General features: G+C 44.7%; 1 protein-coding gene across 1 annotated transcript in view; it reads left to right on the top strand.

Moving 5' to 3' along the window:
* LOC138824966 (polypeptide N-acetylgalactosaminyltransferase 10) overlaps positions 1 to 27,076 on the top strand; it is a 251,441-nt gene that overhangs the window by 191,766 nt on the left and 32,599 nt on the right. The window contains exons 5-7 of the mRNA XM_070019359.1: positions 17,341 to 17,526; positions 23,674 to 23,857; positions 26,486 to 26,603. Coding sequence (XP_069875460.1) covers positions 17,341 to 17,526; positions 23,674 to 23,857; positions 26,486 to 26,603 — 488 coding nt within the window. The remainder of the gene's footprint in view (positions 1 to 17,340; positions 17,527 to 23,673; positions 23,858 to 26,485; positions 26,604 to 27,076) is intronic.

The raw sequence follows: 27,076 nt of genomic DNA, 5'->3' as shown, positions 1-27,076 counted from the left end.
TGGGCCAACACACACACACACACACACACACACACACACACACACACACACACACACACACACACACACACACACACACACACACACATACACTCACACTCACTCACTCACTCCACAGAAATGACCTTAAACATCTGACCATAAAACTAAAAATGGTTTCCATTCTGATGTATTCCCCCCCAGGGCCTCTGTATTTGTAACAACTTATCTATTTGTGCTATATCATTAATGATCACCTCTGATTCATGATTGTTTCATAAGCTGACTTGGATAAGACAGGCTGAGCTACAGGTGTTTGGTAAGGGGGAGTGATGTTTGGTCAACCTTCAGTACCTGTTCCGCTGGGAAAGTGACCTGTGCTTCTTGTTGCATCTCCTGTGTTTGGGGCTCACAAGGGAATATTTGGATGACAGAGCCCCGCCCCCTTTACATTTTTTATTAGCATCAGTTAGTTATACATGGAGATTTTATTTTGACGTGTTCATACATGCATACAATGTTTCTTTTTTTCTGCCTATTCTGGGGCTTGAACTCTGTACCTGGCCACTGACTGTTCCTGAAATTCTTTTCTCAAGGCTAATGCTCTATTATTTAAGCCATAACACCACTTTCAGCTTTTTCTGCATAGTTTATTGGAGATTTGAGTCTCATGGACTTTTCCTGCCCAGGCTGGCTTTGAACTAGAATCCTCAGATCTCAAGCTCTTGAGTAGCTAAGATTATAGGCATGAGCACTAGCACTTGGCTATACGATGTTTCTTAATCAGACTCACCCCCTATATCCTTGTCCTTTGTCCTCCATCCCTCTTCCCAAACCACTCCTAAGCACCACTGTTCCATTTTCACACATGTGCATCAAGTATGTTGATTGTATTCGCCCTCTTTCATCTTCTCCATTTGCCCTCCCCGCTCTCTTGAGTGTGATCAGGATCTGGTTGATTTCCTGTTGTTGTTTTTATTGTAGAATTGTCCAAAAGAGTTTCACCATTCTGTTTCACATACTTTCTCTCTTTCTCTTTCTCTCTCTCTCTCTCACACACACACACTCACACTCACACACACACACAGAAGATTTTAATCAGATGGGCTTGTTTATTTTCTCTCACTACATCTACTACTCTCTACTATTCAACAGCTTTTAGTGAATGTCATTTTACTATCTTTGTTGTATATTTTGATATTATTCTCTAACATTCTCTCCCCATCCCCCACCTCTAATTTTGTCTTCCCTTGAGTGGTGTGTGTGTTAAATCCTCTGGAGGCACTTTGTGTGCATGTATCTAAAACAAAAGCTGCATCCAGGCACTGGTGGCTCCTGTAATTCCAGCTAGTCAGGAGGCCGAGATCTGAGAATGGAGGTTCACAGCCAGCCTGGGCAGAGAAGTCTGTGAGACTCTTATCTCCATGTAACCAGCAAAAAGCCAGAAGTAGAGCTGCATCTCAAGTGGTAGAGTGCTAGCCTTGAGCAGAAAAACTCAGGGATAGGGCCCAGGCACTGAGTTCAGCCTTAGAACTGGCACAGGTTGGGGCCAGGGGTGGGGGAGATGTATGGAGTCATCTGGGCAGAGTGGGTCAGCTATGTGGTAAGGTGAGCTCTGGCCATCACTAAGAGGCCAGAAGACATGGTACCAGTAGGCCTGAGCTGTAACTGCAATGTAAATTATGTAAATAGGACCAGAGGTAAAGGATAAGAAGCCAAAGACCTGTGAGCACCAGATGAATCCCTAGGATGGAGACTTCTACAAGCAGCTAGAGGACCTGCAGATCCTACTTTAGTGTTGACCAAAGCTTGGAAGGGCGTTTGTACCAATACTAGAGATTGAACTCAGCGCCTGGGAGCTGTCCATGAGCTGTTTTGCTCAAAATTAGTGCTCTACCACACTGAGCCATAGCTTCACTTCCGGTTTTCTGGTGGTTAATTGAAAATCAGAGTCTCATAGACTTGCCTGCATGGGCTGGTTTTGAACTACAATCCTCAAATCTCAGCTTCCTGTGTAGCTAGGGCTACAGCTGTGGGCCAACTTCAGTGACTTGAAAGGTTTTACTCGGTGTTGGATGGGTTGTGTTGGTTGATTTTTGGAAGGGGGAAGGTGAATGGCAGTTAGAGTGGGTGCTTGCAAAATTCTGACATATGTTCAGCATTTGCTCCCTGTGTACTGAGCAGGAAAATTCCCGCCAGGAGTCACATTTGCCCTTTCACAAATAGACACTGACAGACCAACACTGTTGCTGAAATGAATTTTTTCCCTTTCTTAATAACACCTTAAACCATAGATGCATGGAAGCCAGCATCCTAAATGAAACACATGTTGCTCTCTGACACCTGACAAGCGGATATAATTTAAGACCAGCTGTCTGAAGCCCACAACTGGAAGTACCCATATATCTGCTTCTTGGAAGAGCTCCAGCTGTGGGGATTCTGGGTGGGCAGGTCCAGGGCCCACCTTGGCTTCTTCAGCCAATTGGTGAGGAGGCCCTTTTGGCAAACAGCAGTAATTCACTTGATCCTGGTAGCTTCTGGAATTTTTTTTTGATTCATCATCTGATTATTAAACAGATTTATGGCCCTGCTCACCTACTGAAAAGGGGCTGAGACAGTTAGTTGAAATTAAAATGCGGACAAGACTGCCTGTTTAGATAAAACTATCTCTCATATTAATAGATTACTTTTCATCTGCAAAATAGGGCTGAGGAGTTAATTTGTGTGATGAAGTGCTATCTACTATTGGAAGCCAGCTGGTAGATGTGATGGCTTGAGGAGGAAGCATGATTCATTTTTTGTTGTTGTGTGGTGTTGGTAGGGTGTGGGTGTCTGACCTGGATCTTGAATTCAGGGCCTGGGCACTGTCCCTGAGCTTCCCCCCCCCCCCCCATCAAGGCTAATGCTCTATTTCTGGCTTTCTTGGTAGAGATAAGCTCCTAGACTTTCCTGCCCAGGCTGGTTTCAAACCTCCATCCTGAGATCACAGTCTTTGAGTAGCTAGGATTACAGGCGTGAGCCACCAATACTCGGCTCAAAATTTATTCTTAAAAATCCCTAAAGATGTGTTTCAGCCCAAATACCTCTAAAACAGGGAGTGGGGGTGATTTTGTAATGTGATACCACGGAACAGAGGGGCTTGTGGTATCAAAGTAAGTGTTTTTACATTGCAGATCATTTCAACCATTGGCTCTTAGGAAAGTGCCAGATAAATCAATTGAAAATCTTACCCAGCAGGTCTTTGATCTCAGGGATGGTGAGAAGAGCTTGATGTGGGCTTAAATTCTAGACACATTGACAAGAGCTGAGTGATGGGGAGTGTATGTGTACAAGGATCCTGAGGCTTGAACTCAGAGCCTGGGTGCTGTCTCTGAGCTCACAATTCCACTTCCACCTTTTTGGTGATTAATTGGAGATAAGAGTCTCCCAGACTTTTCTGCTCAGGCTGGCTTTGAATCATGATCCTCAGATCTCAGCCTCCTGACTAGCTCAGGTTACAGGTGTGAGCCACAAGCACCAGGCTGCCATACCATATATTATATATATACTTACATATATATATGTATATGTATATATATGTAAAAATACTGTACAGAGGGGTTACAGTTACATTAGTAAGGTAATGAGTACAATTTCCTATCAAGCATTATTACCTCCTCCTTTGTTTTTTCCCTACCATCCCTTCCCCCCCCCACCTCCACAACTCCTCCCTCCCCTCCCCATCCTGAAGTTGTAAAGTTTTTTTCAATATAGTGTCTTATACATCTCATTGTTACAATGGATCAACTTGTATCCTTATTTCAGCATGTTGTTATTTCCCTTCCCCTTCCCAAATAATGTGTATACAGATGCAGGGCAGGGCTGGGAAGGTGGCTCAGTGGTAGAGTGCTTGCCTTGCATGCATGAGGCCCTGGATTCGATTCCTCAGCACCACATAAGCAGAAAAAGCCAGAAGTGGAACTGTGGCTCAAGTGGTAGAGCGCTAGCTTTGAGCTGAAGAGCTGAGGACAGCGCCCAGGCCCAGAGTTCAGGCCCCACGACTGGACCAAAAAAAAAAAGATGCAGGCACTGGAATCAAAATACAGTGAAAATGGGGGTTATACCATGGGGCAAGAAAGATAAAGCCTCAGGGCTGGGGACATGGCTCAGTGGTAGAGTGCTTGCCTTGCATGCCTGAGGCCCTGGGTTCCATTCCTCAGCACCACATAAGCATCCATTCATCTACTGAGGGGCATCTGGGTTGGTTCCGTATCTTAGCTGTGATAAATAATGCTGTGATAAACATAGTTGTGCTGGTAGCTTTAGTATAGCCTTGTTTGTGATCATTTGGGTAAATGCCCGTTTGGTTAAATGCCCAAGTGGGATTGCTGGGTCATAGGGGAGCTCTATGTGGAGTCTTTTTTTTTGGGGGGGGGTGTCCAGTCGTGGGGCCTGAACTCTGGGCCTGGGCGCTGTCCCTCAGCTCTTCAGCTCAAGGCTAGTGCTCTACCACTTGAGCCACAGCACCACTTCAGCTTTTTTTCTTTTTGCTTATGTGGTGCTGGGGAATCGAACCCAGGGCCTCATGCATGCAAGGCATACATGGTAAGCCACCTTCCCAGCCCCTCTATGTAGCATCTTTTGAGGAACCTCCATACTGCTTACCGAAGTAGTAGAACAAGTTTACACTCCCACCAACATTGCAGTAGGGTTCCCTTCTGGCCACATCCCCTCCAGCATCAGTTGTTTAATAAGAGTTCTTGATCATAGCCATTCTAACTGGGGTGAAGTGGAATCTCAACGTGGTTTTGATTTGCATTTCTTTTATGGCTAGAGAAGTTAAGCATTTCTTCATGTGTCTATTGGCCATTCTTATTTCCTCCTCCAGGAAGTTTCTCTTTTAAGTCTTTAGCCCACTTATTGGGCTTCGAGGATTTGTTGTTGGGGGATTTAATTTTTTGAGCTCTAAGTATATTTTAGATATGAGGCCCTTGTCCGTCGTATGCCATACCTTCTTAAGTGTTATATGAGGGGTCCGGATATCTTCTTAGGGTTATGGTGAGGTGTGATTCGGACTTACCAAAACCCACCCGAGTTCTGTGCCTGGGGCTAGTAGCTCAGGCAGCTGCCTCTTCAATCCCTGGCTATGCTTTTTACCCTGAATGTGACACCAGGCACTTCTGAACCCTACCCTCACCCCGGAGAATCTATTTACAGGCTTAATAGAACACTTGATAGAATAGATGGAAGAGGGGCTGATTAGCACAGACCCTATAGCAAGCCACTAGCAAGCTCACTGCTGTTACAAGGCCCCTGGCTACCCTACTGAGGCTGAGGGCTCTCCTACTGTACCTTCCTCCCAGTGACCTACTCTTCATTCTCCTTCATCCTTGCATAGCTTCGCATGTTATTTTGTTACTGGAGCATGCCTATGAGCATATTTCACCAAACTTTCTAATCCCCTCTACTCTCCCTCATTGTCAGCCACCACTCAAAACAGCTGACCTACACGATCATCTCCTGGGTGAACTCTGATGAAAGGAATTGTTACTTCTTTGCTTTCCCATCCCCAGATGTCCTGACATGTCCAAGAATACATGTATCAAGGGAAGATTTTCCTTCCCTGACTGAAACTACTACTATAAGTTGTTCAGTGTTGATGAAATTTGTTCTTCAGGTGGAAACTAGTGGCTCATGCCTATAATCTTAACTACTCAGAAGGCTGAGATCTGAGGATCTTGGCTCAAAGTCAGTCCATGCAGGGAAGTCCATGAAACTCTTTATCTCCAATTAACCACCAAAAAGCTGGAATGTAGCTGTGACTCAAGTGGTAGAGTGCTAACCTTGAGGAGAACAACTCAAGGGGCCTGGGAATATGGCTTAGTGGTAGAGTGCTTGCCTTGCATGCATGAAGCCCTGTGTTTGATTCCTCACTACCACATAATCAGAAAAGGCCAGAAGTGGTGCTGTGGCTCAACTGGTAGAGTCCTAACTTTGAACAAAAGAAACTCAGGATCAGCACCCAGGACCTGAGTTCAAGCCCCCCAAAGAAAGTCTTCTTCAATATCAGTGTTGTTTTGTGGCCAATCCAGTCACAGGTGACATATATGTAATCTAGAAAGTGACAGTTACAAGGATAGTTAACCCTCTGTGTCCTTACTGGATTGGCTCCAGGAGCCCCACAGATACCAAAATCCACGGATGTTCAAGTCCCCAATGTAAAATGATATAGTATGTGCATAGAACCTATGTACATCCTCTTACATAGGATAACTGACATAGATGCCCAGTCATCTCTCCATGATTTACCTCATAAAATGGAAAAGCTGTGTCAGTGATTGTTATTATAGTGTATTGTTTAAGGGGGAAAGTAACAATCAGTACAGATGCAATTTGTTTTTCAAATATTTTCTATCCAGCATTGCTTGAATCTGAGGATATATCACCCAAATGTGTGCAAGGCCAACTGTCCAACCATCTGTCTACTTTTCTTTCTTCCTGTCATCATCCTAAGCACTTGTCATTTTATTATTCCTTCTTTGTATCACAGTGGGAGCATTATATGGTGTTTCTGTTTTGTTTTGTTTTGTGTGCCCGTCTTGGGGCTTGAACTTGGGGCCTAGGCTCTGTCCCTGAGCTTCTTTTACTCAAGGCTAGAACTCTACCATTTGAGTCACAGCTCCACTTCAGGCTTTTTTTTTTTTTTTTCCTTTGAGTAGTTTATTGGAGATAAGAATTTCATGGCCTTTCCTGCCCCTGCCAGACCAGCTTCAAACCATGATTCTCAGCTCTCAGCCTCCTGAATTGCTAGGATTATAGATCTGAATCACCTGCACCCAGCATTTTAGGAATTTTTTGAAAAAGAGTATTAAGCACCTTATATTATTAATGATTTTATTTGTTATTGTTATTATAAAGGTGGTGTACAGAGGATTTTATTTTAAGACATTGAAGGATACCTTGCAAAAACATGTGTTACATAAAAGGCCATTGAGTTGGAGAGAGCTAACACCCCTGAATGAGGAAGCAGTTTAGCCAGATGTTGAAGTTATGTTGCCCTTTGATGAAGGACTTCAGCTCAGTGCTCTTAGATCTGCAGTAGCCTTGATGATTTCCACATGCCAAGACAATAGGCCCATAGATTCCTACAGCTCTGATACACATACTTTCCTGACAGCTCTTAACCATGACAGGAAAGATAACTAAAATATGCTGTCTGGAGTATTTGGCAGAAGGAAATTGACCATTTGAGAGGAATGGCTTTCTCTACCTGATTGGTATTCCAAGGAGCTCAGATCAACAGGAAATAGTAGCAATGGCCTATCAAGGTAAGCAATGCAAGTGATCATCCTGTTCATGCAAGATGGACACTGGGCACACTTGTGTGCTTTCTTAGAAGATTATAATAATAGCAATAACCAAAAGATGCCATGCAAAGAGTACCTGCCTTGGTGGGGAGCAGTGGTAGAGGGCCACCTACCTTATCCCAGGATCAAGTATGTCATTGGTTAACCCTGAACTAGAATGTAGCCTAGCCTGGGCTTTTTTCATGTTTTAAGGACCGATGAAGAGGTCGTAACATCACTCTTACAGGGTTATCAAGCCCAGCTCTGTGTGTGTGTGTGTGTGTGTGTGTGTGTGTGTGTGTGTGTGTACACACGCATATACCTTCGTACTGGTACTGGAGCTTAAACTCGGAACCTATGTGCTGTCCCCTAGCTTTTTTGTTCAAGGTTGTTACTCTGCCACTTGAGACACAACTCCATTTTCAGCTTTTTGGTGGTTAGTTGGAGATAAGCGTTTCACAGCTGGGCAACGCTGGGCGCTAGTAGCTCATGCCTGTAATCCTAGCTGCTCAGGAGCCTGAGATTCAAGGATCACAGTTCATAGCTAGCCTGGGCCAGGACAGTCTGTGAGACTCTCATCTCCAATGAACGACCATAAAATTGGAAGTGGCGCTGTGGCTCAAAGTGATAGAGCTCTGGCCTTGAGCTGGGAGCTCAGGAACAGTGCCCAAGCCTGGAGTTCAGGCCTTACAACTGACCTCCCTATCCCCGCCCCCAAAAAAATGTTTAATACTCTTTTCTGCCTGGGCAGAACCAGAGTCCTCAGATCTCAGCCTTCTAAGTGTCTATGATCAGCTTTTGTAACCAAAGAAGGACGGGGGGGGGGGGGGGTAGGTGGAGAAAACACATCTCAGTGCATCACACCTTCTCTTTTAGTTATATGTGAGGAGGAGGAGGAGGAGGAAGAAGAGGAGAATAGAGAAAATACATCCCAGTGTATCACACCTTCTCTTATAGTTATACTTGAGGGGGTTTTTTTTTTGCACGTGTATTCCAAGACACAAATGTAAAATGTATTTCATGAATGTCATGGTCAGAAGGTTTAAAAGCCACTGCTCTTTGATGTCTAAAATCTTTGAGTCTGTTTGAGCATCTTTGTGAAAACCAGCTTCTCTGGGGATCCTTGGGGCTGGAGTTGGAGAATCTTTGAAAGGATTGACATTGCTAGCAAAGGCCCTCTGTGTCTTAACAGTCCTCCCCCTCCCCCCTTGGCTAGAGATGACTGAGGATCAAAACAGGGCAAAAGGGGATGCCTTTCATTGCCAGTAGCCATCTTTTTTTTCTTTTTCTTTTTCTTTTTTTTCCCCCAAATGAGTGAGCAATCCCTTACATACAAATGACTAAATCTATCTAGAAAACAAATGAGCTATGGCACTTGAAAAGCCAAGGGCTCCACAGAGCTGAGAAATGACAAGGCCAGAAAACCTACGAGTCCCAAAAGCCAGCTTGAGTATGCTAAGGGCAGCCTGGGCCATCCTGGAGGCCAGAGACCAGATTTGGGAGTGGCCTGCTCTCTCTGATGCTCTGCATCCTGCCAGAGTTGGGGATGTGGGAGAGGCAGGGTTCGATTGCAATGTTCTGTCACATGTGTTTCTACCACGTTCAGAGGCTCTAGAGATGGAAATGCTGATAAAAATTCGTGTGGGAATTAATTGATTTTTCAAAAGCAGTGAAGATTCCTCTACAATCAATTCATGTCCTGTCTTAAGTACTCACTTTGCTGGCTTTATTAATAACCTTGAACCAGCCAGGCTCCTGGTGGCTAACCTTTGTAATCCTTGCTACTTACAGGAGACTGAGATTTGAGTATCTAGGTTCGAAGCCAGGCAGGGCAAGAAAGTTTATGATATTCTTCTAGCTAATAACTACCAAAAAGGTTAGAAGTGTGGCTGTGGCTCAACTGGTACAGCACTAGCCTTGAACAAAAAAAAAGCTCAGGGACAACACTCAGATACTGAGTTCAAGCCCCAGGACTGCATAAAATTAAACTAATGTTGAACGAGAAATTTGCTGAACTTGATTCCACCTCTTGCAATGAGGGTGATGAGTTGTGATCTGCCACCCTCACAGAGTTGGCATGAAACTCTCTGAAACAGCCAAGGAGAATTCCACAAAGTACAGGAGTCTCTAGCTACCAGGAATACCCTAGTGAACAAAGCATTTGCCACACCTACCAGCTGGCACTTGGGATTTAATGACCAAGTCAGGATGAGGAATTATACAAGAATGCTTTGGAGTCTGAACTCGGGGCCACCACCAAGTTCCCAGGCTCTGAGGTGGGCTGATTATAGGCCTCTGCTCTGCTCTAGAAGGCTCAGAAAGGCTTCAGTGAAGAGCTGAAGTTTGAGCTGAGATCTGAGGGATGAGCAGCAGCTGGTTAGGGGGAAATGTATCAAGTGGCTGGGTGGACAGTTCAGGCAGAAGGACCAAAGTCCGTAAAGCCAAAAGGGATTTTATGGGTGTCTATAAACACCCGGAAGAAGATGATGGGGAGGGAGACAGAAAGGGCAAGATGAGGCTAGGAAAGTGGCAGATATCATGCTCAACCCAGCCCTCAGAAGATTATTGGCCTCCTTCCAATTATCATTGGAAAAATTTTAAACACAAGTGAAAGGTTATTAAGGTAAAGATTATTTCTCTTATGTGTATGGGTGTGTGTGTATATGTGTGTTGTTGTTGTTGTTGTTGTTACTGTTACTGTTTCTGGGCCTAGAACATTGTCCCTAAGTTTTTTTTGCTCAAGGTTAATTACCACTGGAGCCACAGCTCTACTTCCAGCTTTTTTTTTTTTTTTTGGTGATTAATTGGAGTAAGAATCTCTTGGACTTTCCTGTCTGGGCTGGCTTCAAACTGTGATTCTCAGATCTCATCCTCCTTAGTAGCTAGGATTACAGACATGAGTCACCATACCAGCTTATGTCTGTCTCTAGAGATCACCCAAACCTGATCCATGTAGACTAGAGTGAAGAAAGGCACAATCCTGCCTTAAAGACTGCTATGATACAGACAAGGACATTAGCCTGGTCTAGGGCCTTCTTAGTGCTGTGTTTCTGCTGCAGTGTCAATGTATGAGAGCCAGGCCACTCCTTTGTTAGTGTCCTACAGCTGTAATGACAACACAAAGAGGCGGGGAGCTTCAGACAGTAGAATTAATGCAAAGAGCCAATCGATGTCCAAGATGAGGGGTATGTTGATCACACTGATCTGGTCATTCCTCATAGCATACACGCATTGAAATGTAAATAAATATGTAGAGTTACTATGTGTTCATTAGAAATAGAAACATATTATTAATTTTTGTGTGTGTGTTTAGAGCTATATTGGTATACAGTAGCTTTCACTTGTAATCCTAGCCACTCCGGAGACTAAGATCTGAGAATCAAAGTTCAAAGCTAGTTCAGGTAGAAACTGTCCATGACTTTTATATCCCGTTAATTCAAAAACAAAAAACAACAACAACAAAAAAAAACCCAGAAGTGGAGCTGTGGCTCAAGTGATAGAACAACAATAGAACAAAAAACTAAGGGACAGCAGCCAGGCCCTGAATTTAAGTCCCTGTACTGGCGCTTGTGCATGCATGCACACACACACACACACACACAGAGTTTAGTCTGAAAAAAATAAAAGGAGTTCCTGGAGCCTAGGGGTCCAAAATCCCTGCCCTGCTCTCGCTGAAGGATCTAAGGGAAGTGTTTCCTTTCCTGTTACTTGACATTACATGATTCAGACACCTCAGTTTGTGCCTGCATCGTCTCATGGTATTTTCTCAGCTAGTCCAAGTTTCTGTCTCTTTAAAAGTCTACAATTTGCCAGTGGCTCACACTTGTAATCTTAGATACTCAGATGGCTAAAATCTGAGGATCAAAGTTTAAAGCTAGCCCAGACAGGAAAGCCCATGAGACTCTTACCTCCATTTAACCAGCAAAAAGCCAGAAGCTCATGTGGTAGAGCACTATCCTTGAGGAAAAAAAAAAAAAAAAAGCTCAGGGACAGTATCTAGGCCCTAATTCAAGCCCTAGTGCACACACACACACACACACACACACACACACACACACACACACACACACACACACACACACACACACACACACACACACACACACACACACACACACACACACACACCAGAATGAGTTCATCGCCTGTAGCACGCACCACAACATCCGTCAGTGTGAGAAATAGCCCCTCTTCCAGTTCAAATGATTGAGATCCCTGCTTAGGTCCAGCCCCATTGCTAAGTCCCTCCCAATACAGATGCCTACAGTCATTACAGATGGACCAAATTAAGGCCCTTTGACAGCTTTTGGTAAAATTGCAGCTTTTGTTTAGGGGCAGTTAACACTTTTCCTGTCCTTATTAGAAGGTGCATTGACACAAACCCCAAATTGCTGCTTTGTTTTACTACCATCTTCCTGAATGAAGAAATTTCATAAGTTCATAGAATTGTAGAGCTAAAAGGGACTTTAAATGAAGATGATGATCATCGACAATAACGGGAAAATTACCAAGCCCTGCTCACATACGGAGCTTCCTATTTCATATCCATAATCTCGTAACACCTGGGACAGTATGAGAGCCTATAGGATGGCCCATTTCCAGAGGAACACACATCACTGTCACTTTGGTCTACGTGGAGGGGAGTGGATAGCTAGAGTCATGGCAGGACTATTCCTGCCCAGGGTCTGAATGTGCAACACGTCCCTGCTAGATGTGGGATCGTTCCTTTTCTCAGCCTCATTTTCAGTTTATGAACTGAAGAGGCTGTCCAGTGGTCCCCCAGTCCTGGCCAAGTGTCAAAATTCATCTTGGGCTCAAGGAAAAGTAGGGATGGGATGCCAGATGCTGGCCTAAATCTACCAAATCCCAGCTGCCTGCACAGTGCCTTGGAAACCGTCCTGGGGAGGCGCTTTAGGTGTTTTGAAGGTATTTTGCTGGTTTAGGGGGACATTTTAGCCCCAGGCTCTGCAGAGTCAAATACACACTGATTTGAGGGATCAGTGGAGGGGAGATGATCACCCAGAACAGAGAGCCCAGCAGCCCTGAGTTTTACAACCCAGGATTCTGTTGGCCTCAGGCCCAGGGCCCATGGAGACCTGGCCTCAAACCTCAATTTATAGAGAGCTCTGAGACCCAGAGGGATGAGTGATGGACTTACTATGCTAGACAGGGGCATGTAGCCCAGCTCTGCTGACTCCCAGGGCCGTGCTCCACATCCACATCCCATGTCTTTGTCTTAATTGAGGTAAAGTTTACCAACGGTAGAAAAATGCAGACATCTGAGTTTTTAGCCACAGTTATACACAGGCATTTCATTGTGTGCATATAACATGGATATATAATCAGATTCACCTCTATTACTTTCTTATCCTCCCTCCTCCCAATTGTTTTTACTTTTTCTTTTTTCTTTCTTTCTTTTTTTTTTTTTTTTTTTGCTTGAACTCGGAACCTGGGCACTGCCCCTTAGCTCTTTCAATTAAGGCTGGTTTTTTGCCATTTGAGCTACAACCCCACTTCTGGCTTTTTGCTGTTTAATTCATATGAGTCTCACAGATGTTTCTGCCAGGGTTGGCTTCGAAATTTGATCCTTAGATGGACATTGATATAGTTTCTCCTTTGGGCTAGTATAAATATTGCTGCTAGAAACACAAAGTTTTTGTGTGGGCATATGATTTTTATTGCTCTTGAATATATGCCTGGTAGTGGACTTGCTAGGTTATGCAGTAACTGTGTACTTAACTATTTGAAGAATTGCTAGCTATTTTCCAGTGGCCACAGCTTCTTCTCATTGCCATCAGTAATGGATAATGGGCTCTGATCTCTCTCCATCCTTATAAACACTTGTTATTATTTGACTGATTATGCCCTAACAGATGTGTAGTGTTTCATTCAAGTTTTTTTTTTTTTTTTTTGGGTCCGGTCGTGGGGCTTGAACTCTGGGCCTGGGCACTGTCCCTCAGCTCTTCAGCTCAAGGCTAGCGCTCTACCACTTGAGCCACAGCGCCACTTCCGGCTTTTTTCTTTTTGCTTATGTGGTGCTGAGGAATCGAACCCGGGGCCTCATGCATGCAAGGCAAGCACTCTACCACTGAGCCACCTTCCCAGCCCTGAAGTTTTGATTTGTATCTCCTTGATTACTAAAGATGTCAAGCATCTTTCTATGTGCTTATTGACTGTGTGTGTTTCTTCTTTGGAGAAGTGTCTATTCTTTTTTTCTTTTCATTTTGTGCTTTAATTTAAGGCATGAGCCCTGCTCTTTAGCTTTTTCCACAGGGCTGGTGCTCTACCACTTAATCCATACCTCCACTTCTAGCTTTTTGGTGGTTAATTGGAGGTAAAGTCTCACAAACTTGCTTGCCCAGGCTGGCTTTGAACCATGATCCTCAGATAACAGCTTCCTGAGTCCCTAGGATTTTAAACATGAGCCACCAGCACCCAGCTTAATCCTTTTTTTTTCTTTTTTTTTTTTTTTGCCATTCCTGAGGCCTGAACTCTGGGTCTGGGTGCTGTCCCTCAGCTCTTCAGCTCAGGCTACTGCTCTATCACTTGAGCCACAGCACCACTTCTGGCTTTATCTGCTTATGTGGTGCTGAGAAATAGAACCTAGGGCCTCATACATGCAAGGCAAGCATTCTACCAGTGAGCCAGCCCTTAATCCATTTTTTAAGTTGAAGTAAAATAGACCTGAAAGTGAACAGTTCAGTGACATTTGGAATATCCAGCATGTTGTCTCTCATCTCTATCTAGTTTCAAAAAGACGTTTCATACCATTAACTGGTCACTTGATTCTTCTGATTCAGCCTCTTTCTTTCTCTGTGGGTTTACTGTTCTGTAATTTTATATAACGGAATTTGTTCCTGTGTGTCTCCTCCTGTCTGACATCTTGCATTTAACATAAAGATTCTTTGTAGCATGTCCAGACTTCCTTTTAATGACTAAGAACTGTACCACATTTGTTTATCTACTTAGCTGTAATGGGCCATTTGTGTACAGTGTTGTTAGAATGCCTGTTTTCAATTTTTGGGGGGTTTGTACCAGTAGACTTGTCCAGTCATATGGTAATTCCATATGTTCCATTCTGAGGAGCTTTTTTTTTTTTCTAAAACATTCAGTCTGCTTTTTAAATGGGTTGTCTTTTTTAGTTATTGAATTGTTATTTTTTTTTGTCTCTCTTCTTTTCAAACAGGATCTCACTGTGTAAGCCAGAGTAGGCTGGAACTTGGGATCCTCCTACCTCAACCCCAAGAGTGCTGGGATTACAGGCATTTCCAGTGTGTTGTGATTCTTTATATATTCTGGATACTAGTCTATCCCAATACACAATTTGAAAATACCTTTTTGTTTGCTTTCATGTTCATGGTTACTACCACTTGAGCCACAGCTCCACTTCTGGCATGTGGGGTGGGTGTGGGTGTGTGGGCGGGTGTGCGCGTGCATGCATGCGTGTGCACATGCATGTGCACTTAATTGAGGAGTCTCAGGACTTTCCTGCGCGGGCTAACTTTTAACCTTGATCCTCAAATCTCAGCCTCCTAGTAGCTAGGATGAGTCACTAGTACCCAGCCACTTTAAACTCATACATATAGACCTTTTATCTGTTTTAAGTTAGTTGTGTATGAGGTAAAGAGATAGACCCAGCACCATTTGTTGAAAAGACTATTCTTTCCCTAGTCCCAGGCCATTGCGTGGGTTTAGGGAAATCAGCTGATCATAAATCCAAGTGCCTATTTTGGATTTTCAGTTTTGTTCCACTGATTTGGATTGTCTGTCCTTGTGTCAGTATCACAGTCTTAATTGCTATACAGCTTTACTGTAGGTACAATCAAAAGAGTGGAGTCAAGAGGAAAGGAGTAGATGAATGAAGAGAGGAAGGGGAGAATGCCAGTCAAGAGTGCAATGTATCTCCTATGAAATGAAGAAGAGTGAGGGAAGTGGTGGGGAGGGGAAGGATGGGTGAGAATGTTGAAAGTGTTGACATGGATCAAGATATATTGTAATTCATGCACTGCTTTGTTAAATGGCCAACTACTTTGTACAGCTACTTAAAGATCATAATAAAAAAAGAAAAAAATTTAAAAAGAAATCAAGAAATGAGTCTTCCAACTTTTCCTTTGCAAAAGATTGTTTTGGCTATTCTGGATCCCCTGTGGTGCCATAGGAATTTTAGAATCCGTTTGTCAATTGTTAACTCCTGCAAAGAAGTCCCCTGTGACTGATGGCAGTAAGTCTGTATAGCATACTCGGAAGACATTGCCAAATATCGAGGATTTGCTAATCCTTGAGCAAGGGCTATTTTTTTCCCATTTATTTTTGGTGTGAATCTTCAAACAGTGTTCTGTAGTTTTAGAGTATATAATTTAGCACTTTTGCTAAAAATGTAAGTGGTATTTTTATCATTCTTAATTGCATTTTGTAATTGTTCATTATCTTGTGGCATATGCAAATTCAATTGAATTTTAAGTTTTGACCTGAATTCTGAAGCCTTGCCAAGTTAGACTGATTGTTCTAGTTTCTTTGATAATTTATAGGCTTTTCTATGTCAACATTATGTCATATACAGCTAAAGAAACTGTTACTTTTTTTAGTCAATTCAGCCTTTGATTTCTATTTTTACTAATTCCACTTCCTTAGAATCCTAGTATAATGAAAAAAAAGTTGTAAGTGTGTTCAGCTTTCTCTTGATTGGAGGAAGAAAACACTAATTTATCACTAGGTGTGACATAAACTATAGAGTTTTTTTTAGTCATCCTAGAGTTTTCATAAAGGGGCCTAACTTTGCTTAAAATTGAGAGACATTCTCCAGGCTTTGGTGGTCCTAGCTACTCAGGAGGCTGAGATCTGAGGATCACAGTTTGAAGCTAGCCCAAGCACATAAGTCTATCTTCAATTAACCACCAAAAAGTTAGAAGTTGAGGTGTTGTTCAAGTGGTAGAGCACCATCCTTTAAGCAAAAACACTAAACAAGAGCCCTAGGCTGCGAGTAAGCCCCAGTCTAGCACTAAAAATAAAGTAAAAATAGAAGCAAGTCAAGAGAGCCCAGCATTAAGGCTGGAACTTTCAATAGAAAAAAATTCTTTATTCAATTAACCCCCCCCTCCCATGCAATCCATTCCCTACCACAATAAATAAAAAAGAAAAATGCTGTAATGTGCAGTCAGAACATATGGAAGTACCTGTTTGAGATCCAAGGGGAGTTGGGGAACCAAAATTGCTTGAGACCAGTATCTCTTACTCATTTTACACGTTGCCTGCAGCACCAGCAACCCCCCCCACTGCTACCACCACCACATTTTACCAAAGATGTCAGTGTCATCTTCATACATATGGCCAACTGATTTAGCCCTGACAGAAAAAAAGAAGGACTTCATTCTTCAGTAATGTTAAAACACATTCCCGAGACTTTATTTGGACCTGCTCAGGTCACATAACCATCCCTAAATCAGTCACAGTAGTCAAAGGAATGGAATACTGTGTTGGTTAGGCCTGAGCTATCCAGGGGAAAAGTTAAGCCCTACTGGGTGGATGGACTTCAGAAGAAAAAGATCATATTCTTAAGAAAAATCCAGAAATTGAGAAGGAAGATCTCTTAGTTTGTCAATTCTGGCACATTAACTCAAGGCCTGGGCCTTGATCTCAGACCTTCCCTTATTTTTATTTTTTATTTTTATTTTATTTATTTTTTGCACAAGGCTAGTGCCCTACCACTTAACTCACAGCTCTACTTCTGGCATTTTAGTGGTTAATTGGAGACCAGAATCTCACATACTTTCTTCCCTGGAATACCTTCAAATCACAATCCCTGGATCTCAGCCTCTTGAGTAACTAGCTTTTACAGGCATGAGCAACCAGTGGTTTGGCCTTTGAGCCTCTGTTTCTCCATTTGTAGCATGCAGGTAAGAATCACTATCACTTTTGACTCTGTCCGTCAATGGGCCAGTATAGCTGAAAGCTGTACCTGAACTGTGAAGTGTGGTGCACAAGAATGGTTACCAAGCAGTTGTTTTTGACCCATCTCTCCTCTGTGTCTCCCTTACAGAACACCTGAAGAAACCACTTGAGGACTACATGGCCCACTTCCCCAGCGTGCGGATTCTGCGAACCAAGAAACGGGAAGGCCTCATAAGGACCCGGATGCTGGGGGCTGCAGCAGCAACTGGGAATGTCATCACATTCTTGGATTCACACTGTGAAGCCAATGTCAACTGGCTACCTCCCTTGCTTGGTAAGCAGGGGTGAGGAGGGGAAGGCTAGAGAGAGCCAGCTTCCAGGGGCTCCAGTCTGCTTCAGGGAGGCCCCATGCCAGCTGCCTTATCTGTTTGAGAGCATCCTGCAGAATGCCAAATAGCATAAGGGATTAGGAGACTCAGGGGTGTTGCAGGAGACCTTAAAAATGCAATCACTGGGGCTGGGAAGGTGGCTCAGTGGTAGAGTGCTTGCCTTGCATGCCTGAGGCCCTGGGTTCGATTCCTCAGCACCACATAAGCAAAAAGAAAAAAGCCGGAAGTGGCACTGTGGCTCAAGTGGTAGAGCGCTAGCCTTGAGCTGAAGAGCTGAGGGACAGCACCCAGGCCAAGTTAAGGCCCACAACCGACCCAAAAACAAAAAAAAAATGCAATCACTCCTGTCCCTTCATATCACAGAAAGGGAAACTGAGACTCAGAGAAGGTAAGTGTTGGGCAGCTCACTGGTGGCTCATGCCTGTAATCCTAGCTACTCAAGAGGCTGAAAGCTGAGGATCAAGGTTCAAAGTCAGGCAGGAAAGCACCACGACACTCTTATATCCAATTAACCACCCAAAAGCCAGAAGTGGATCTGTGGCTCAGGTGGTAGAGCCCTAGCCCTGAGTGACAAAATCTCTGGCATGGTACCTAGGACCTGAGTTCAAACCTCAAGACCAGCATAAAAGAAAAGAAAATGACAGGGTACTTTCCTTAGATCACTTTAAGTTTTGCAGGGAAGCAAGCTAGCACTGTATACTGTTAAAAGTCATAGAGGCCCAGGGTCCAATGGCCCAAATCTGTAGCTCTAGCTAGTCAGAAGACTGAGATCTGAGGATCAAGTTTTGAAGCCAGCCTGGGCAGGAAAGTCCCTGAGACTGTAATCTCCAATTAACCACTAAGAAAGCTGGCAGTGGAGCAGTGGCTCAGTGGTAGTATACCAACCACGCTGAGTAAAAAAGCTAAGGACAGAGCCCAGGCCCCTGAGTTCAAGCCCTAGTACTGGCACCAAACAACAACAACAACAACAAAAAATCTTTTAGAGGGGACATCTCTATGTCAAAAAGTGGAGTTATTGTTTACTGTGCCATTATAATGAGCCACACAGGTTATACACACCATCTAGTCCTCACAAGAATATGAAGGTTGTTGTTCAAAGAAAGTAAGATTCAGAGATACTGAGTGGCTCTCTTGTCCCTTCAGGCCCTTGGTGTCAAAATCACCAGCTGTCTGGTTCCAAAGTCTGATCTTTTTCATAGTCACACACTGATTCCCAAGTTCAATTCCATCTAGAATTTGTGACAGATATGTGGGGAGCCTGCAGGTAGAAGGCAGCATGACCCAGAAGTATCTGCCACAGCCTGTGGGCAGGGAGATATGGGGATTGGGGACTGGGTGTTGGGTGGCATAGCCACTGGACCAGACCCAAACCAAGGACTTCTATCATGATGAAGCATTGAACCCATGCTGCCAGGCCAGTAAAGTTATCTTCAAACAGACTATCAGGCCAGGGCCATCAGTGCAGCCAGTTGGAGAAATTACAAATCTAGAAAGAAAGGTGAGCTCCTGAAGAGCGAGTGATCATCTGTCCATCACAGAGAGTTTCAGAGAGACCTGAAGTTGATAAACTTTAACAAGGGGTCAGAACCATCTGAGAGAAGCCAGGCGTGGTAGTTAGCATGTATATAATCCCACCTGTTTTACAGGGAGAAAGGAGGATTGTGAGCCTGGAAAAGTTATCAAGACATATCTCAAAAGCAAAATATAAACTAAAGGTCTAAGGCTGTGGCTCAAGATATAGATCACTGCATAGCATGTGTGAGGCTCTGGGTTCAATGCCTGATAAAGCGGGGGGGAGTGGATTTTTGTTGTTGTTTTGTTGCCACACACTGTGGCTCAGCCTGTAAATGTAACTAGAAAGTTGAGATCTGAGAGTCATTGTTTGAAGCCAGTGCAAAGAGACAAATCCACAGATTCTTTTTTTTGGGGGGGGGGAGGGGAGGTAGTGGTGGTGGTCGTAAGGCTTGAACTCTGGGCTTGGGCACTGTCCCTGAGCTCTTCAGCTCAAGGCAAGCACTCTACCACTTGAGCCACAGTGCCACTTTCCAGTTTTCTGGTGGTTAATTGGAAATAAGAGTCTACAGGACGGGCTATGAAGATGGCTCAATGGAAGAGCTCTTGCCTTGCATTCATGAGGCCCTGGGTTCAATTCCTCAGCACCACATAAGCAAAAAGAAAAAAGAGTCTACGGGACTTTCCTGCCCAGGCTGGCTTTGAACTGCAATCCTTAAGTCTCAGCCTCCTGAGTAGCTAGGATTACAGGTGAGCCACTGGCACAGCTGATCCACAGGTTCTTATCTCCAATTAACAACAACAAAAAAAAAGTTTGGAACTGGAAGACTGGAGGTGTAGTTCAACTGGTAAAACACCAGCCTTAAGCAAAAAAGCTAAAAGATAGTACCCCGGCCCTGAGTTCAAACCTCTCAGTACTGTGGTTTTGTGGTTGCCAATCCTGGAGCTTAAACTCAGGGCCTGGGTGCTGTGCGTGAGCTTCTTTTCTTGTGGTTAGTGCTCTATCACTTGAACAAGAGTTGCACTTCTGGCTTGTTTTTCTTTTTTGGAAAAGGGGAGGTAGTTTAATGGAGATAAGAGTCTCATGGAAAAGGGGAGGTAGTTTAATGGAGATAAGAGTCTCATGGACTCTTCTGCCTGGATTGGCTTTGAACTGTGATCCTCAGACCTCATCTTCCTGATAGAACCAGCATTTTTTAATCACCTAGACTTGTGAAGAAACACTATTGCACCTTACCAGGTTGGTTCTGAGTCAGGAGAAGGGAGTAGGGGGAAATCTCAGGCTGTATTTCTGACCAGCTCCCAATGGATGCTGGTCCAGTGACCACACTGAGGAGTATTGGCACCATTCCAGGGGTGAGAATCAAAAGCCAATCCCACACAATTAGCCAGGGATTTGATTCCTGACCCAGTTCAACAGGGAGTTTTATGATTTGATTACATGCTTCTGACACTCAGCTCTAGGATCTCACAGGCTTTGGGGGAAAAGAAAAGATGTAACCCAGAATTTCTGGTAAATTGTTGATTTAATTAAACCAAGAGACAGTCTACATCTGCTTCTCATTACAGAAAAAGAAAAAAAAAAAAAAGAAAAAGAAAAGCCTCCCCATAAATCGCCTCATTTGTGGTCCTGGAAGAACAAGCCATTTGTAGGGTCATTCCCTGACTCATAAAGAGAATGAAGTAGTGGGCCACGAAGCTGAGCTCCTAATCTAAATAGCCCTTAACTCTGTTTCTATGGAAATGTATGAGGGCAATTTTCATAATCTGCAGACTGCATGGAAGAAACAGCCCCCTCTTTTTATTCAGCTTCCAACAGAAATGTTAGTCTGTAGTGTGAATTTACAAGTCTCTCCCTCTAATAGCAGCAGCTGACAGAGTGCAGCATGGCTATTGTCTGTGAAACCATTAACAACTCCATGCTGGGCTCACTCTGCCTTCTTTCAAGATTAAGTATTTCTGAGCCTAAGGAGGATTTAGCCATCTCAGGAAAGACACTGCTGACCATCATCCTCTTTTCCCTCTTCTTCCTTTTCTTCTTCTTCCTCCTTCTCTCATCTTTTTTCTTTCATCATGGCTCTGATAGTTTCCTTGCATTTTAGGTCATACCCACACTGTCCCTTAGCTTTCTTTGCTCAAGGTTATCACTCTACCACTTGAGCCACAGCTCTCCACTTCTAGCTTTTTTGCTGGTTAATTGAAGAGGACTTACCTGCCCAGGCTTGGCTTTTGAACCTCAATCCTCAGATCCCAGCCTTCTGAGTAGCTAAGATTATATATGTGAGCCAGGCTACAATGGCTCCCATATCCACATGTAAATGTGACTGTTACACCATCTCTGATGGGTGTGTGTGTGTGTGTGTGTGTGTGTGTGTGTGTGTGTGTGTGTGTGTGTGTGTGTGTGTGTGTGTGTGTGTGTGTGTGTGTGTGTGTGTGTATGTGTGTATACCAAGGCTTGAACTCAGGGCCTAGGCACTTCCCTTTAACTTTTTTAAAACCCAAGACTGGCATTCTACCATTTGAGCTACAGCTTCACTTCCATCTATGTGCTGATTAATTGGAGCTAAGAGTCTCATGGACTTTCTTGGCCTGGCTGGTTTTGACCACAATCCTTAGATCTCAGCCTCCTGATTAGCTAGGGTGACAGGCATAAGCTACTGATTTTTTTAAGCACTTTGTTGCAGTTAGAAATAGATCAGGCAACTCAGCACAATACACAAATGCATACACTTACGCCACATGACTGACACCCACTGAGAGCCTTTTATCTGTCACACTCTCTCTTATTACCTGAGGTGGGGGGGGGTGGAGTTTGTTTTTGTTTTTGTTTTTGTTTTTTTGTGCCAGTTCTGAGGCTTGAACTTAGAACCTGCACTACTGTCCCTGAGCTTTTTTGCTCAAGACTAGCACTCTTACCACTTGATCTACAGCTCCACTTCCAGATTTACTGAAGAGTCTCACAGACTTTCCTGTCCAGGAAGGCTTCAAACTATAATCCTCAGATCTCAGCCTCCTGAGTAGCTAGGATTACAGGCATGAGCCACCAGCTCATGGCTTCACTGGTTCATTGGTTCATTATACCCTCATCCCCATCTTTACACACAGTTGATTTCATAACCCATCTATGGATCATGCCTTGAGATTCGAAAAGCAGAATGTAACTCCTTTATGAAACCTGTACTGTACCTTGAGGAAGTGTGGGCCCTGGTAGCTGCTGGTTTGCTCTGGCCCTACAAAGGACCCCCATTGCTAGTCTTGAACTTGACTCCTAGCCCAGAGTAGCCTAGATCCTAGCATGGCCTTCTTGCCCCTATGACAGGTCATCACGTCCAATAACTGCCATAGTCAATGTTTCCTGGAAAGAGGGACTCTAAGGGGAAGCAAATCAATGCTGCAATTCAGTTGGTAGGCTGGGCAGAATAACGGAAGGAGAATTAGTTTCCCCTGGCTGGACAGCTAACTAGGTCAATGCCCTCATTTGCTATCTGGACACCCCCCAGCTTATAGCATTGTCCACTTCCAGATGAGAGGACTCATGACTCCCTGGCCAGTCCATTCTCTCTCCCATAGTTCTGCCTGATTGCCCAGTTGAGCTGAGCACCTCACACCTGTAGTCCTAACTATTCAGAAGGCTGGGACCTGGAGGATCTCAGTTCAGAACCAGCTTAGACAGAACATCCAAGAGATTCTTATCTCCAATTAACCAGCAAAAAACCAGGCTGGAGGCGTGGCTTGAGTGCTAGGGCCTCAGCTGTACCACGTAGGTGAGCAAGGGTAGCTGAGCAAGAGTTCAAGCCTGAAATTAAACTGAGCTTAAGGAGAGCCATCTGCTTGCTGTTTACAGCCCAAGGAGCTGTCAAGACATATGGTCTGCCATGAGGCGCAAGTGTTGGCATGCCAGGCTGCTTACAGCCATGAGTCAAGATTGGGACTTGGAATGAGAAACCTGACAGGGGCAGACTGGAGATTCTCCCAGAAGGAAATCAATGTCTTCCTATAGTGTACTGTTCATCCTCAGGCCTCTGTACACAGTACCATCACACATGGTTATATCGTTCAGAACATCCTGGAAGGCAGGGCCTTGTAGCCCATTTCATAGAGAATGCTGTGAGTTGAAGATGTTATTTGTGGGTCCGCCTCAGGTCTGGAATGGAACACCCTCCCCGCCCCCCCTTCCTCCCCACCACATCCCTGTTTCAAGCCTGCAAGGATCCACCCTTTATCCCTGTAGATTCCCAAACCCAGAGTTCAGAGACATTGTCCAAGAAATGTTAAAAATGACTAGACAGGTGTTGGTGGTTCACATCCTAGCTGCTCAAGAGGATCTGAGAATTGGGTTCAAAGCCAGCTGGGCAGGAAAAAGTCCATGAGACTTTTGTCCCCTGTTAACCACCAAAAAGCTGAAAGTGGAGCTGTGGCTCAAGTAAGAGCCAGCCTTGAATGAAAAAGTTCAGGAACAGTACCCAGGTCCTAAGTTCAAGCTCCAGTACTGGCACCAGAGAGAGAGAGAAAGAAAGCTACAGAATAGAGTGAGCCTTTAGCTCCTACCTCATCTAACAGGCATCTCTTGGCTACTTCAGACCGCATCGCTCGGAACCGCAAGACTATTGTTTGCCCGATGATCGATGTGATTGATCACGATGATTTTCGGTATGAGACCCAGGCAGGGGACGCCATGCGGGGAGCCTTTGACTGGGAGCTGTATTACAAGCGGATCCCGATCCCTCCAGAACTGCAGAAAGATGACCCCAGTGACCCCTTTGAGTAAGTATGAGTGATCCAGGCCCCTCCCAACATACAACTCAACATCATTACACCTCCCTCCCAAAAGCACAGCTTCTGGGCCCTAGTCAGTATAGCTTGTGACATACTCTCAAGCTCCTGGACACCCAAATTGCTCTTTGGAGTCAATATCAGAGTTGTCCAAGCAGCATTTGGGGTGTTAGGAAGGAAGTTGCAAGAGTTCTGGGTTTGGAGCAGCCCCATCATCAAAACTACTCTTGCTGGTGGCTCATACCTGTAATCCTAGCTACTCAGGAGGCTGAGATGTGAGGATCATGGTTCGAAGCAGAGGTGAATAGAGTCCCTCATGCTGTCTGTCTCTCAGGCCTGGTGCCCAGATAAAATCATCATGTGCCAGGCACAGTGCTGAGCTCTGCACCTGACCCAACTCTACCTCCCCCCAGCAACCACAGGCAGGGAATGCAATTATTCCTGCTTTCCAAATGGGCTCCATGAGGTCTCAGGTCACAGAAGCATCTGTCTGCCTTGAGCTTCCCATCATCCTCTTCTGTCCTATTGGAAGTGTTTGAGAAGCCCAGTGGCTGTGGGGAGGAGAAGAGGAGGAGAATCACAGGGGCCTAGGAGAGGATGGGCTTACCTGCGTTAATGATAGCGTGGAGCTGAGCCAATAACAGAGCCACCTTTTCTGCACTTCCTGCTCTTCTTATCAGCAGGGGGTTCACCGTCCCTTCAAGCTGCCCTCTGAGCTCCCATGTTAGAGGGAATCAAGGAGACCTTTGATCTAAGGCCTTTTTGGCCGAACTTATTCCTTGTTGTTACTGTGATAAATGGGCTGAAATTTAGTGGCTTTCACACAACGCTGAAGTTCCAATGGCCGAGAGTCTAACATGAATCTTACCAGCTAAAATAGGCGTTGGGATAACCCACATTCTTGACTTTCCCAATTTCTGCAGGATGCCCATGTTCCTTGGCTCACACCCCGTCCTCCATAATGCAAGTTAGAGGCATACCATCCTAAATCCAATTGTTTTCTGTTGCCATCCTCTCCCTTGCTACCTCCTTCATTATAGCATCTCCTTTTCTGCCTCTTCTTCTCCCACCTCCTTTCTTCATCTCTAAGCTCTGTGGTCATGTTGAGCACATGTGATTACATTGAACTTACCAGAATAATTTCCCCATTTCCTGTGGTGGGGGTGGGGGGGGGTGTGCACGCATGCACGCTAGTCCTGGGACTTGAACTCAGGGCCTGGATATTGTCCCTGAGCTGAAAGCTAGCACTCTACTATTTGGGCCATAGCTCTACTTCTGACTTTATAAATAAATAAATAAATTTTTTTTTAAAGATTAAAGTGGGCCACAGCTCTGCTTTTGGCATTTTTGCTACTTAGTTGGAGATGAGTGTCTCACAGACTTTCCCAAGTGGCCTCAAACGATGATCCTCAGCTCTCAGCCTCCTGAGCTGCTATAGGAATGAGCCACTAGGGCCTAGCTGATTTCCCCATTTCAATGTCATTAAACTTGATCACCTCTGCAGAGTCCCTGTTGCTTTGTAAGGTTACATATTCATGGTTTCCAGTGATTAGCACGTGGGCATTTGGGGGAGGAGGATGGGGGTATGGCTGCCTCCTCACTGTTGGGACCCTAAATAAATCCCAAGTTCTCTGTGCCTTTACCCTCTTCATCTAAGAAAGGAGGTGAGGAGTGGATAGAGTTCCTGCTGTGCTCCTGATGGCAATCTCTGATGTTGTCAAGGAAGGCTCAAGAAGAGCTGAGGGACTGGGTAATGGGCAGTGGGGGTAGGAACAGAGTCCAGGCACGACTTCAGTGGTTCAGACATTGGCTGTCTTTTGACCATCTTCATTGTATTTACTCACTGCTATTAGAGCTCCTCTTGGTCCAGAGCTATGATTTAGCCAAAATTATGCCATGCAAAACCAGCGCCAGCCTCCAAGCCTGATCCTCAGTTCACTTAAATTCTTGAAGAATAAGACTAATAGTAAGCCAGATGCCCATGGCTTATTCTTGGAATCCTAGCTACTCAGGAGACAAATCCAGAGACTTCCATCTCCCATTAACCAGCAAAATACTAGACTGGAAATATGGTTCAAATGATAGAGCCATGAGCAAGACAACCAAGCAAAGTGTAATACCTGGTTGGTTAAAAATCAGCCTTTATGCTGGGCACCATGGCCTCATACTTGTAAATCCTAGTTATGAGGATTGTGGTTTGAAGCCAGCCTGAGAAGAAAACCCATGAAGATCTTATCTCCAACTAACCAGCACAGTGGAGCTGTGGCCCAAGTGGTAGAGTGCTAGCCTTGAGCCAAAAAGCTGAGGAACAGCACTCAAGCCCTAGGACTGGCTCGTGTGTGCGCACACGCACACGCACACGCACACACACACACACACACACACACACACACACACACACACACACACACACACACACACACACACACACACACACACACACACACACACAGCCTTTAGGAAGAGAAGTTGTAGGTCAGAAAGAGGAAGGGCCTTCCTGTCCCAGATAGACCTGTATTTAAGAAGCAGCCATGTGGGACACCACTAACCACCAGGAGAGTCGCGTCATCAGGCTGCAGGACACGTGTGTCCTCATGTCATGTTCTTCTTCCTTGACAGGTCTCCTGTGATGGCCGGCGGCCTCTTCGCCGTGGATCGGAAGTGGTTCTGGGAGCTGGGTGGGTACGATCCAGGCCTGGAGATCTGGGGAGGAGAGCAGTATGAAATCTCCTTCAAGGTGAGTCCACACTCTGGAAGCCCCCTTCTCCTGGGCAGCCTTCTTAGCCCCAATCCTGGTGGGCTGCCTGTTGAGCATTTGAGGCCTGAAGGGTTCTGTAGCCTATTCTGCTTCTCAGATAAATTTAGGGTACTTCTTTGAGTGGGGGTACATCGGGGGCAAAAGCTGCTTGTGGGGTACCCTTGGGCTGCCGAAGGCTGATCTCCAGCACTGCTCTGACTGGCCTTTGTTTTGCATATCTTCGTAAGATGCGAAAGGCAGACATCGTACCATACAGGCCTTGAGCAATACTCTGCTCTGAGAATGGTCCCATAGCTTCCAGATTGGCCTCAGTGATTCCTGGCCACCTCTCAAATTGTTTTGTGTCTGTTACTGCAGGCGTTTGACACAAGGACTAGTGGAGAAAATCTCTAGTCATAGAATACAAGAAGCCTAGATTAAAGGTCTAAATCCATCACTCAATAGCTGTGTGA

Source organism: Dipodomys merriami, unplaced genomic scaffold (genome assembly GCF_024711535.1).
Source record: "Dipodomys merriami isolate MVZ:Mamm:240054 unplaced genomic scaffold, mDipMer1.0.p SCAF_130, whole genome shotgun sequence".
NCBI lineage: Eukaryota > Metazoa > Chordata > Mammalia > Rodentia > Heteromyidae > Dipodomys > Dipodomys merriami.
This window is presented reverse-complemented; position numbering and strand designations above follow the sequence as displayed.